A 14,630-nucleotide genomic window follows, 5' to 3' on the forward strand; every position below is an offset into this window, starting at 1 on the left:
AAAGAGATTGGTTTACGAAAAAAAAAATCCGGCTCTTGAAAAAGGCGTCGCTTTAGCGCGTACGATGAGTTTCAGGATAGTGTTGGTTGTTCTGTGCTGTTCGCTATATGGTAAGATGCTCAAAGTTCTTTTTTTTTCAAGAATTTAAACAATTAAGATTTTAATAACAAATCATAAATAACTGAATTCTAATTATTTAAATTTTCACATATCATATCAAACATGAAAAGATTCGGGAAATTTTGGGCGACGCTAACAAAACCATGACGACGACCAATCGCAGTACTCTGAGACCGCCTCCTCTGCCTCTACAAAGTCCAATGATTTATATTGTGCCAAGAGATTGAAGATTAATCACGTTCAGGTTATCTGAAAGAACGAATTAGACTTCTATCTTTGTGTCAGTCGCTGTGAAGCGTCTAGACCGGTTATATGCACGTAGAATTACTCTACAATGGTGGGAATCGTTGCAAGTCGCTGAGCTGATTTCAGAGTTCCTCAATTCAGCGATAATCGTTAATTATTTTGTCCTAAAGCGACAGTAATACTATCGATAATCCCCTTCATGGTTTAGTAAACTGAGACAGTACACACACTTCTTTAATGTTCTTTTAGGAATGTTTTTTTTTTCTTTCCAAAATACAAAAATGAGCGCAAAATCAAAATTTCTCTCCTCATTCCAAAATCAGGGATTGCAGTGTGAGGACGCACATAGCGATTAATTTAAAATTCTTTTAAAGACACCGTATGACGGAGCTCACGTTCTTGGAAAAACTTGAACCTGGGAAAAAATATAGAGTTCAAAATATAGATTACGAGTATGACCGTGGTTACTCACCCAATTCTCCCTAATCATTCCGAAAAAAAAAGGCGAGGGAAACGGGGTATGTTCCTACGAGGTACGTGGAAACACAGCATCATTGCACGCGCCGCATCGCCATCATCGGCCAAAGTAAATGAAATCTCCTCACCAATCTATTCATATAAAACTATGGGGTAGACTACTGAAGGAATCGGATCGTGCGTAGAAAGTTGAAGCGTTCTAACGTGTCTCGTTGGAACAAACGTTATTCTCACGCCGTTTTTCTGGATAATTAGGGAGGATTGAGTGGGCCCACCGTTCAAACTTGTAATCTGCTCCCCGAAGTCTACACATCTTATCTGGGGCTTACGCAGTACGTCTATTTCGCAGTTAAGTTAAGTTACATAAGTTAAGTTAATGCTCTGCAATTAAGTCAGTCTTTCAATCGATATGTCGATGGATAGGCGCATGAATAAAAAAAAAAGATACAGCAATTTTAATGCTGAAAAATATTTGAATGCAATCTTGAATTTACCGTTCAAATGTAAATCTTAACTGTAGGCCAAATAATTCTTCGTTTCCACATACTGAATGCGCTTAGCGTCAACAAGACGGTGGAATTTCACCGCATATTTCTTAATTCTGCATATTTTGCGAGGCTTCCGTTTTCCGTTGGCATTTAGCGTTTATACTAATGCCGATGACAATAAGATTCTTGACGACATTTAAGATGGAAATTCTGTTAAACTTTTCAATCTTAGTATCATATTTGCTATGTTTGCATTTTAATTGAGCAGTGAAAACTGAAAAGAAAAACCGAAAATTTGTATTATCTTCACGAAGCATTGCATTTTACCGGTTACCCCTATATCTACAAATTTTCACTTCATAATTAAAAATTATACCTAAACTTGGAACAAAACATACAAAAAACAAGGCTTGCACACGATAAACAGTTTTTGTATTGGGTGGTCATAAATCGTTGCTGGGTTTTGTAGCCTACAAATTTAACACATTTACCTCGTTCCTTTTTTTTCACCCATTTCAGAATATGGACACCTCTCCACCAACAGTACAGTATAATGAATCTGATTGCCGTGAAATGCGTGTAATCTCGACATCAACGCATTTATTGGCTGTACTGTTCGCACAAACTATTATCTCAATTATTTCACTCCCGTTGTTGATTATTGCAATTCGTGACGTTCTCCGAATTGCACTTATTCATTTCAACACAAAACTCATTATCATAGTCTATATCGGAGGATTAATGGTTCATTCATTATCGAGGTTCGTGCAGTTTTCGATGTTTTACCCCTTCTGTACAACACTTTCCAGGATATTTCCGATTTCCGAAACAAATAATAGTGGATTACACTATTATAGGAATAGCGTGTACTATAAACCTTCAACTCTTACGAAAAAAAGGACGAAAAGTTTAAAAATTACATTCACTTATTAGGGAAGATATATTCAGATATATTTTCTATCATAGATATCTTTTTTACACCTACATTTAACTCCCCTGCGAAATATAGCAGGGTCAAGGTGTAGTGAAGCTCGCTACAGTTGCGTAAGCGCCTGCGCTCGAAGCGCTACGATTCAGTTGCCGATTGCGTGCGACTCGATCTGCAGAGATGAACGGTCCTAGTCTCGATCCAAACCGCTACGCTTCACCGAGTCGGTGCAAGCATGTAACAGCCCCAAGTCAGAGGTCGTTTTGACACGAGACTATACCTCCGCTGCCTTAGCGAACTCTTCTTCTGAGGTTACTTGTGATGAGAATTCTTCCCAGGGCGACGATTTGCTGTGGAAGTCGCCCGTATCAGCCCCGGATGTAATGCGACGCGGTTGTCGACGCGGTCGCGTACGACATCACATACGTCGAGTGGTGGCCAGCGACAGCGGACTAATTTTGATCTACCTCCTCCATCCAGATGAAAATTTAAAGGAATACGTAAGAGGAAGGCACTCGCTGATGCTATGCGGTCGAACTTTCAAAACAAGTGCAGTAATCCGACATAGAAGAAATATAAATTAATTTTTGGAATGTTTTTAATCCATATTTTAGAGGAAAATTTATATACATTCACCTGGTCTTTATTAAACTTTATTAATAGTGATTTAAAGTCAATAAACAATACTTTAGCGGTCTTTAACGATTTTAAGGACCCATTATCGCTTCATTTGCTTGTTCTTTTCAAAGTCATTATTGGTGAAGTTTGAGGATTTCACATAAAATGATGCTGATGCGTTCCAAATTCAGCCAGACAGGGACTGATCAGTCTGGATTTGGATCTTTTCAGCCAATCAGTCTTCGTTGTGAGCATATCACTTTTCTCAATAGCAGTTAGCTCGAGAACGTTTTTTTTTCTCGAATACACAGTAAATTCTGTCTGTATTATCTTGCATTTTCATAAATGACGGATCATCTGAGCTTCTCTCTCCACGTAAACCTTTGAGGAGCATAAATATACAGTTTTCTGTATGAAAGAAAATTTCTTGCTAAGTTGGAACTATGGACTCACCTTGATCACCTTGACTCCCGTTGATCTTCGAACTGGTCAAGCGGACGCCAGTAATTCTTCCATTTGTCCCGATGTCCACGTGTCCGGCCTGTCTTATTTTATTTTCCTTGGCAAACGCGGCGGCGTCTCTACTCTTCGATCGCTGACGTAGGAGAGAACTTCGAATCCCGTCCCTCACTTGCGTGAAACGGGTTATGTGGAATATATCGATTGAACATTTGGAGACATCACATCCATTGCTCTAAGACAAAAAATTAATGGACGTGAGAACAATCTGAGTTTTGCGCCATTTTTCATGTATTCGAACTCAAAATATTTTACGAAAACAGGGAATACAATCTATGGAATTGTTTTGCGATGGAAAATTGTAACAGTGGCTCAGTCACAGTCACGTGTGTTCATGTTCTGTGGATTCGAAAGGGACAAAATTTTCATTCTGTGTGAAGAGACTAGGACGGGTGTAGCTCAGTCAGTAAGAGCTTCGGCTGCGACTCCGCGATCGATTGATAGCTCGAAACCGCCCCAGTGCCAGCCAAACCCTTCATCACTTCGGTGTTGGTAAATCGGTTCCAGCCTGAGTTGAAATAGAACGCGAAGGAGTATACTCACATGGATTGAGGAGAGAAAGAATGCACTTTGTTTTATCATTTTCTATCTTTTATAGGGAGACTAACAAACTAACAAAATATGAAACTCTGATGGGAATCACATTTTGGCGACCACGGTTACAGTCGTAAAACGACGACTTTTTCGAAGATGATATTGAGCGAATATTTTTCAGAATCACGCTGCATACAACGGATCTGGTCGTCTATCTATCCTCACATGAATCTGATTGTGACATGTTCCCTTCTTTCTTGCGATGTTTATTGATGCGTATTCCACTGGTTGCTTCCCTAACTTTTGTTTGCACGTAAGTTGATACATTTTCGCTTATTATTGTACCTATTTCCATTACTGCTCTTACTTTTATTATTACTTTGTTTAGGGTTACCCACAATGTAAAGAAAAAGTGGACACATTATAGACGAATCAAAACGACATGAAGTACGGACGATTGCGTACGCGGCTGCGCTCAAAGCACTGCGGTAGAGACGGCGGTTGGAATCGAGTGGGACCATAACGAACTGCAGAGATGAGTGGCGATGGAGAGGGTCTTTACACGATTCCAACCGCTGCGCGCCACCACGCCGCTCCGAGCGCAGCTGCTTCCGTGCTTCACGTCGTTTTCACCCAACTATAGACAACAAAACACTGTCAGAAAAAAGACAGGGTAAATGATAAAATATGAATAAACTTCCAATTCTAATCCTTGGATGAAATAACTGCACAGAATCAGACCCCGCGTTAATTAAAATTTCTCAACCTTTCTCTGAATTCAACTATTATGCATTCAACCGAGTTTCTCTCTCATAGTCACACGCTAATACACCAGTTTCAGAATATCACTATCAATAGTTTTGAACCTTCTTGCTTAAAGGCATCACCCCACGAACCTGAGGTGGTGCAGATTTCAGGTGGAGTATTCTTGTAAGGAATAGTAGACTATGGAGAGGAAGGTGATTCCGTCCATTTCTTCCTAATTGCCGTAAAAAATGGCCCGGAATATGCGGCGTCTCACAAGGATGGCGCGCTCCAGTCGAACTCCTTGTACAAAATAGCGCGCTGGAACGCCCGAAGATGTATCTTCCGGGCCGTTTTTTACGGCAATTAGGAAGAAATGGACGGAATCACTCTCCTCCCCATAATCTACTATGTCGTATACGAATACTCCACCTGAAATCCGTTCTACCTCAGATTCGTGATGCCTTTAAGGTCCCCCGTCAGATTCGCCTCTAGTTCAAACGTGCTCCTTATGCCTTGGGCTAATGCGGCTGTCCGAACCCTGATATTTCGATAATTGGACCAATGATAAGCGCTCTGGATGGGAGAGCAGATGTCAAAAGAGGATTCTTCACCTTCTGAAGTAGGAGAACTACATGCTTGACTTGTTATCCGCCGCAAAAAAGACAGCGCCAGTTTGCTCTCACAATAAATTGGGTTCCGGTTTTAGTAAAGTTTGTAAATTTTTTCGTTCGTATAACTCTCTGACTCAGACAAAGTGTGTTCCACTTTTTTATCTTCTTTTCTGGTGCACCACTGGTGTATGTGAATAAATCATGCTATATAATAACGCGCTTAGTCCGTGTGTGTGTGTATGTGTATGTGTATGTATATGTATATGTGTACGTGTATGTGTATGTGTGTGTGTTTTTGTCTGTGTGTCACGAAAATACTCCATAATGATGCAAAGCTCTGCACCGTTGAGGTGCCAAGCCATCGCCATGCACCTTATAAGTGAGCACTCAACCTCTTGACCACTGTCCGATACACATGTCTGTTGTCTTTGATAAGAAAAGTTAGTTTCTCTCATATGTTAGTGAGGGTAAATAAACTTTTATGTGAATGTATACTTCCAAATTAGCAAATTATCATTAACGTATAATAATGTATAATAACGGGCGTATTCTGTCACGTGTGTGCATCTGTTTATGTGTGTCTCAGTCAAGAAATCAATAAAAAGAGGGAGAAAGAGAGGGTTTATTTGTGTGTCTCAGTCAAGAAATCCCAAAAAGAGAGGGAGAGGATACCATGGCGTCGGTTGGGTGCGCTGGAGTCCCAACTCGGTAAAATTGGGTGATACGGGTCCCACGGGGTCAGAATGGTGCGCGCGAGCCCCAGCGCACTAGAATGTGTTTCTATGGCTCCTTCACATGTCTATTTTCCAGCATGTCTTCCTGATGCTGCTAACATTCCTTCTTCAAAAGGAGGAAACGCACGTACGAACGGCTGCTTAAATGCAATACATAGTAGCCAACAGTTTACGCGATCCGACGTAGAACGGTGTTTTTATCACTACGATAGTGATATTTACGTCTTCATTTTAGCACATCATTCCTTGCTAATAGCTGAGAACGGAGAAAACTCAAACTTCTTCAAATGATGTTTCCAAATAGTGAAGGTTTGAGAGAAACATATTCTCTAAATATAGAACTGAGCATTTAGGGAAAATCTTTCATCTATGCTCAAGTTTTCGGGTTAAAAAACTGAAGGAAGAGTTGATAGAAGAAAGCAATTCTAATTTCACAAAAATGTAGCTACTGTTATTTCTCATTGATCGATGAAGGCGAGCGAAGCGAACGGCAAAAAAGCCTGAAGTCCGGCTTCAGCCGGATGTTCAGGCTAGTAAATAAATAAATAAATATCAACCCTATCTTCTCAGCAATGCACTGGTAAAGGTGCAAGAGTAAAGATGAGGGTAGGGAGGAGGAGGAAGAGAAGAGAGAGAGGAAAGAGCTGCATTCAACCGCGATCTTATTGCTGAGATTGAATAACTAATACAGTCGGTGCCGTAGGATCTATGACATGTAAGGTAAAGATACCAGGAGAAAAAAGCAAGATAGAACTTCCAGAAATAAAGCCGCAGTTGAATCGCCCTCTAACTAAATTTTTCCCGCGTGTAATTTAACCCTTTAAGTAGCGCGCACCTGTAGAAAAAGTGCACTCAATGACGTATATAGTCGGGTCAAAACGACACGAAGCACTGTGCAGTTGCGTAAGCGGTTGCGCTCGAGGCGTTGCGGTGGAGCGCAGCGGTTAAGATTGAGGGAGGATACCGCTGCCACTGTTCATTGTTGCGTTTCGCGATAGGTCCCACCTCAATTCCAACCGTTATCTCTAACGCGGCGCTTCGAGTGTAACCGCTGATGGAACTCTACCGTGTTTCATGTCGTTTCGATTTCACTACATATACGTCATTAGCGCTAAAGAGGTTAAAGGAAGGTAAACGACTAGCGTAATTCTCGGAATTCTTATTCTAGCTCGAATCTTATGATTGCAATGGAACGACACGTCTCTACATACAAGGCGAAAACTTACGAATCCAACAGATCAGTTGGATTTCTACTAGTTGGACTTCAGGTAAGGAAGTAACTGAAGTAGTAGTAAAGTAAGCAAGGAAAGATAATTAATACATTGCGTTTTCGTTGATTCTAAGTAAACTAAGTACGACTGAACCATGTGAAATCTTACGTCCTGAAAAAGCTGGTCATTGCAGTTTGAAGTACAGAGACAGTGTCGAAAACTCAAGTGTCCAGTGCTAGAAAATTGTACGGGATACGTATGATAATAATATAATAATCATAACATAATATATATAACATATTATGATGTGTACCATTAAAAAATACTCCTAAACGCTGAGATAGGTGCATCTGAAAACCTACGGATCATATGAGAAAAAACAATCGTTCAATTCTTCTTCTTTTTGCTTCAAATGGGATTTTCTGAATACTTTTTCACTGACTCTCGTACATAGGGATGTGTTTGGTCCTGAAGCAGTGAATTAGTTAATCTTAAGTATCTCATACAATCTTTTTCTTCAGGCCATCATTGCTGGTACTCTTGTGTTCGTAATGTACTCGGGAACAAAATTCAATTTAAACACGAGACTCTTCTATTGCCTCGCAACAGCGGCAGATCACCCTTTCAGAACGATTGCTCCAATTAGTACACTCATTATCTTGCAATTTTCTGCAATGATCATTCTCAAAGTGACTGAACGAGAAAACACGGTAAGTGAATGAGATTTCATCGAAGGCTTAGTCGAATAACTGATCTGTTTCACTGTGGCCGAGACAGTCGATATCGATAGCTTAAAGGCAGCATACGAATCTGAGGTGGTGCGGATTTCAGGTGGAGTATCCGTATACGGGGTCGTAGATTATGGAGACATGGGTAGTTCCGCTCATCTCTCCCTGCATCACTGCAAACAGCCGCCTCCAGAATGCTGTTTTGTACGACACCATCTATTGCAACGCTCCATCCCTTGCGCCTTCTCAGCCCTGCGATTCGTCGAAGATCAATTCGAACTTCCCCGACAGCCAGTAAGGGACGCTACGCGTGCAGATACTCCACCTGAAATCCGTACCACCCAGATTCGTGGTATGCTGCCTTTAAAGGTTCCACAGAGACTAACACCCATTCTCCCTATCATTTTCACGTCGACGTCGTCGACGTTGAAAAACTCATATTGGACCGTAAACCACCGCTGTACTGTTGTTGTATAGACGGTTCTTCCGTCATTTGTGCAACACACGCAGAATTGGGCACCGGCATCGATCTTCCCAATTAGCAGTATACGGATATTAAATCCACAGGAGTGAAACCCAGAGAAAACTCTGGCTTCTTGACTAAATGTTTTAAATGTGCATGTTTATTTGTAGAACGGGATATGAAAAACTAGGTGGTACCGAAAAGCCAGTTGCAAAAACATCTTGGTCGTTTAGCTGTCACCACACCCAGCAAAATGAAAGGTAACATGTATAGGATAGCGGCAAGAGTTTCATCGAGCAGTCCAAAAAAACACATGATCCATGAATCTTGAGATATGACCAGAACTGTACGAAGCTCTCTACGCGAAGCAAGTTTACATAATGGCACAAAGGAAGGTTTGCTGGCGGTATTTTTTACAACCGTACGCAATCGTGCGTATGACTGCATCTGGCAAAATTCTTAGTTGCGTGGTGTGCTCGTATTGCACACAGGGTGATTGAGTGGTATGGAGTGGTTTGTCATACCACGTGCAGGTCGTGAGGTGACGATTATATGCCAGAAACTGGGCGGGCACTCAAAACTTCCCACCCATCTCTGAGATTACCACAAAATATAATTGGGTCAAAACGACATGAAGCATGGTCAGAGGCGTAAGCAGCTGCGCTCGAAGCGGCGCAGTGGAGATAACTGTTGGAATCGAGTTGAGACCATCGCGAACCGCAGCAATGAACGATGGTGACGAGGTAATCCCTCGATCCTAACCGCTTCGAGCGCAACCGCGTTTCGGACTTGTTTTAGGATAGAGGACAAAGTCTTTGGCGTATCAATCAACTTGAGGTGCGCAAATGCGTTCTAATCTCAGTGTTTTATAGTTGCTGTGGGTGTTTACCAAGACAAGTCCAAAGTTCTAACATGAACAGAATGGATGAGTGCATTGTGATCACAAACTAACTATCCATGTATCAAAACCTCTCCGGGTACTAATCTACGGGGCAGACCGATAGAGTCCACTGTAAAACCCATTATGAATAAGTTGTGGTAGGAAGTGGTTTGCTACGTTACCGTTTTCATCACGTGAGGTGAGCAATGAATGAAATGCTGGTAACAGAGTGAGATGACTAAACAGTCCAAATTTTTCTGTAGGATGACGGAGTCTAGAAGAGAATAGACTTAGCTACAGCCTAAGCCAATTAATAAAAGGCTTAAATGTTGTTTCTCACATGAATGTTATAAATTTGCATGTTTTACGTCTCAACAAACGGAAGATAAGCCGCTTTTATATATTGTTTTGGCCAGCACTTGATAGAATTTTACCCGGTGATATGGTTAGCACGAAAGACTTCCAATTCTGAGTGTTCTGCAACATATATCCACAAATGAGATTAATTAACCGTACCCAAACTAATCAGTTTACCCTATCAACGAACCCTTTACGTAAACTTGAATGATAAAATATGGGCGCATTCTCAACATTGTCAAGGAGTAGGAGCGCTGCCATAATATAGTAAAGTCAAAAAAAAAATGAAGTTCGGTGCAGTTGCGTGAGTGGCTGCGTTCGAAGCGGTGCAGCGAGGCGCAGCGGATCAAAGCGAGCAATGCAACGTTCAGATAGTTGATTATGAGAAAGCAGAAGGATTTCTCCATCGTCTTTCGCTACTGCATCAATGGCATCTATAAACTCGTCCTTTTTCTATCGCTTCCGTGTAGCGACCTACCACATCCATATTCATCAGTTGGTGGTGCAAGCGCGCTTGACCGGTGATAGTGGAACTCGCTACTTTCCCCGGCGGAAACTGTACTGGAGGTTCGTCACCAGAACAATTTTATGTGCATTTGTGTTCTAGGGATTTTTATCCTTTCACTCTGCAGTATGCCGCCAGGTCGCTGGACCCATTGCTAGAGTGTGTGCCTACCTCGCACCCTGATATTTGTCATTGCCGGAGTGAATTTGAGCTCTAGAAAATTTGGGAATTTGTGACTTTTTTACTTCCAGAAGAGATCAATCGAACAGCGGCTGAATCCAGATTTAAAAGTGCGCTACAACGTCGGTGAAAACTTAAGGTTAGTTATTTGAAATATCATTAAGTGCAGCAAACGTAACAAGCTGTTAATTCATTACAAAAGACGCGGATTTTGTTGACGCGTTCGCGTTGACGGCACTGAAGACGAAAACTCATGTTTTAGATGCTTTGAGCGCAAACATTACGTCATAAAGATTTTGAAAAAACAAATATCTGTTTCACAGCCGTCCAAATAAAGTCTGCTTTGATGAATTAGTAGCTGATGTAAAAGTGATAGAACACGAAAAAAAAAATTGCATAGGGAAAGTCATTGACTGTTTATGTCTGAATATCTTTTGAAGTTCAAGTAGAGAAAACTATTTGTGATGTAACCTCGAAGAAAATTTCAGGACAATAACCATTGTGATTCCTTTTTGTTATTCATGCTGCTTCTTTACGACATTGTTTACCCTTGTCTCCTGCTTCGTTATATTTTTCAATCATATCTTTGAGAAACCGATGTACTTTGCTCTCCTTGAAGGTGCGTTGTACCATAGTAATTTTCTTAACGTAATCTACCCGAGATTTGTCTAATTCTCAAATCGAACCAGCCTTTACGACGGATTTTGTACTTCGATGTACACTTGGCTAGAGCAAACCACGAAAGACTTACTGATACAACTATGCAGAGTTAAACAACTAGTTTCTCTCGAATTTTCTTGTTACATAGTACCGACTTTGCGTACCATCTAGGGCCGATCGATAACAAGGAGGAGGATGCGACGGTCGTAACATTTCTGTAATATCGTCGAACATTCCGTACAAATTTGTCGCCGAATATGTTCAACCGAGTGAGCTCGACGCGTATGCCGCAACACACACTTTTCTTCCGCTTGGCACATAAATCCTTCTTTCTCAATCAGGCGCGCACCGTAGTTACCCAGTTGGACTGTTCATTTATAAAACAACGAATTACCGTTCTTTTGGTGCTTGTGTACTAATAACATTAATGATACGACTAGATTTTGTTACTATAACTTTTCAAGCAAGTCTACTGTTGCCTGTGTACAGTCTTATGGTGCCAGGGCTTATACGGAGGATGAACAGACGAGTTAATCAAAAGGTACGAATACTCGACTTTGTTTGCTTTCTATAATCTAAGCTATTAGGTTGGTGCAAAAATAATGCGCTCTTTTCTTTGCCTTATCTTCAGGGCAAATTTCTTCCAATTACAGTCATCTTTAATATTAATATAGAAGCAGTATAGCGTTTTGTAGCGCATTTCATTGTGGTTATAAGTGCTGAAATGATTTTGAACGATAATCAGTATTTGGTCAACACCAAGACAGAAGATATTATGTCCAGGCAAGATTTTCACCAAATCTCCTTGTAGAGGTTCAAATTTTGAGTTCAAACTGAGCAGGCCTGCAGCGGAGACAGCTCGGAATATCAACGTTGTTTGGGGTGAGGGAAGCAACACGGAATCTACGGTAGGTTGGCTCCAAAGGTCTTGTTGTGGCGATATGAGCCTCGAAGACAAAGAAGGCCGCAGCTGCCCTTTTGAAGTTGACAACCTGTCGAAGGCAATCTTCGAAGATGATCTGCTTAAAACAACACGAGAGGTTATCCAAGAACTAGGCGTTGACCAATCAACAATCGTCCGCCATTTGGAAAAAATTGGAAAGACGAAAATTAGGACAATTGGGTGCCCCATAAACTGAACAGGTCTCAAAAAAACTTCCCTTTTGAGATCTGCTCAGCGCTTCTGCTACGCCACAACAACGATACATGTTTAAATTGCGTTGTTATGTGCGATGAAAAATGGATCCTTTACGACAACACAAAGCGTCCTGGTCACTGGATGAACAAGAATGAAGCTCCCAAGCACTTCCCGAAGCCGAGAATGTACCGTAGAAGACCATGATGACTGTGTAGTGGTGTGCCAGAGGTGTTATCAACTACAGCTTCATGAAACCTGGCAAGACCATCACCGCAGAGAAGTACTGCAAAGAACAGGACGAAATGCACCAAAAACTCCAACTTCTTCCTCCGGCGTTAGTGAACAGAAAGGGCTTCATTGCCCCACACGACAATGCCCAGCCACACATTCCAAAGTGACACTACTGAAGTTGAACGAGTTAGGAGGCTACTATGCTCTGTCTCACCCACCATATTCGCCAGATTATTCGCCAACCTATCACTTTTTCAGGAATCTGGACAGCTGCCTAGGAACTAAGATATTAGTTATTATTATTATTAGATATTATTATTAAGATAAGATACAAGCTGATGCCGAAAACGACATCCGAAAGTCCGTGGACTCCGAAAGCTCGGACTTTTATGCGGCGGGAATAAGCAAACTTGTGTCTCGTTGGAAAAAATGCGTGGACTGTAACGGTTCTTATTCCGATTGATTAAGTTGATTTTGAGGTGAGCGAGCGTTTCGAGGTGAATGTTCGAAAGCGCGAAGAAAAAATTTGCACCAACTTAATAGTACTTCCTGATAACCTAATAGTTCTAGAGAATAACCTGCCTTATAACTCGTTTAATAAATGTTCAGAACACTCAGAAGAATAAAATAGATATAAAAAACCTAATTTTTGTGCTCTGAGGACCCCAAGTGTGATGAGCAACCGATCTTCTTCTCGCGAATATGGGAAGGGAGAATGCAAGAAAGAAGCTCATCGCAATTAATATAAGATGATGTTCATATCTATCTCCATGGGTAATCCTATTTCAGAACCGTTCCGCACTCCAACATCATATCAACTCTTCAAAAAGTGTTAGTGTTACTTCAGTCTATTTCGACCCATCAACATGGGCATGGATGAATGAACGAGAAGAGGAGAAAACGAAGGTTTCTTCTATGCATTTTTGCTTGAAAAGTCTTAATGACGAGCAGCAGAATAAATGCAATGCCGTAAATCATATTTCATTCGATACTTTAAAGGCAGCTCATCACGAAATTGACGATGTTGGGGTCTCTTTGAGAAAACATAGAGTTCGGGATGTAAATAGTGAACATTAGTGTGGCTTCGCTCAACTTCTCCTAGTTGTCCTGAAAAATAGCGTGAGAAATGGCTTTTGTTCCTACGAGATACTTTAGGACGCGGCGCCGTCGCACACGTGCCGCATCCATGAGGGAGTGGTCAAAAAGCCACCTCCAGCTCGCAGGAATAAACACCGTTCCCAGGCGTTTTTTCAGGACCGGTCAGGGAATTGAAAAAAGTCACGTTTCCACTCGTAATATACACCATGAACTCCATATCTACCCGCACTTCAATATCATCAGTTTTGTGATACGCTGCTCTTGATTCGGCACCTTTTCGGATCCTTCTTATTTGTTACTGTCTGGTTAACAATTTCTTAACTGCAGTTTAAAGTTATTAATCATGAGAGAGTATTACTGCGTGTGGTTTGTGGGCGAATAGCGCAGGAACTCTATTCAATAATCTTCAGTCTACATTTAAAGTCATCTACACACCAAATCTTCTTTTCTTTGATAGAGGTTTCAGAACCTAAGTCAAACGCGGTTGAAGATGGAAGCCACACTGAGTGGTGAAATGTTTACACGTCTACAGCTCTGATCTCTAAAACATTCCAGAAAATCGTGGAAGAAAATGCCCAACTCAGAAATAACTTACTCCAACTAAAGGCAGTCTCAGCATTCAAGAAGACGCTCAACGCAACGAAATAGATGAAGATAGATTTAATTCTTGTGAAATGGATTTTCCACTGTTGAAAATAAAAACATGTATGTGCATGATCCAAAGGAAAGTCTCTTTCTGCATTCTTCTTCTAAATATTTACTTGAAATCTGCATTTCTTTTACGCGATTGATGTCGATGACCAGTTGAATTTGACCTTACCTGATGATCCGTCGTATAAATTTCCGTATAAAAAAATCGATGTGGCAGATCAGTTAGTTCATCTGATGCATGAAATAATGCAGAAAACTTGCGCTGCCGTAGTAAGTCTTAAGATGGCTCAAAATATTGCTAGATATTTATTGCAATTCCAGGTATTTAAGACAAAGCAATCAGTTGAGTTCCAAGTAAGCGAATCGAGGAAACAATCCTACGTCTTATTCACACAAAACAGTTCTATACACAAAACCGCACATAGTTTTATATAGTAACATAAAACTGGCATTACTGTACTCCATTCAAGTCCACAAGTACAACCGATGGGGAGTATTACTTTCAG

General features: G+C 41.0%; 2 protein-coding genes across 3 annotated transcripts; one reads left to right on the forward strand and one right to left on the reverse strand.

Moving 5' to 3' along the window:
- Positions 1-1,853: 1,853 nt before the first annotated feature.
- Positions 1,854-14,121, forward strand: RB195_003656 (uncharacterized protein; the record flags this gene model as incomplete). Of its 2 annotated transcripts, XM_064201404.1 has the most annotated exons (10): positions 3,731-3,888; positions 3,995-4,054; positions 4,112-4,243; positions 7,191-7,290; positions 7,755-7,943; positions 10,418-10,485; positions 10,835-10,965; positions 11,471-11,547; positions 13,165-13,281; positions 14,029-14,121. In XM_064201404.1, 10 exons carry the CDS (start codon positions 3,731-3,733, stop codon positions 14,119-14,121), a joined length of 1,125 nt encoding a protein of 374 aa, XP_064057285.1. The 2 variants fall into 2 exon arrangements, with proteins under 2 accessions (XP_064057284.1, XP_064057285.1); XM_064201403.1 differs by lacking the exons at positions 3,731-3,888; positions 3,995-4,054; positions 14,029-14,121 and adding exons at positions 1,854-2,092; positions 13,375-13,452.
- RB195_003657 (uncharacterized protein) lies at positions 13,992-14,576 on the reverse strand (the record flags this gene model as incomplete). The annotated part of the gene is made up of 4 exons (XM_064201405.1): positions 13,992-14,014; positions 14,069-14,222; positions 14,294-14,400; positions 14,546-14,576. The coding sequence occupies 4 exons, from the start codon at positions 14,574-14,576 to the stop codon at positions 13,992-13,994; spliced, it is 315 nt and encodes a 104-aa protein (XP_064057286.1).
- Between the last annotated feature and the right edge of the window lie 54 nt (positions 14,577-14,630).

The sequence above is a fragment of the Necator americanus genome, chromosome IV (assembly GCF_031761385.1).
Source record: "Necator americanus strain Aroian chromosome IV, whole genome shotgun sequence".
Classification (NCBI taxonomy): Eukaryota; Metazoa; Nematoda; class Chromadorea; order Rhabditida; family Ancylostomatidae; genus Necator; species Necator americanus.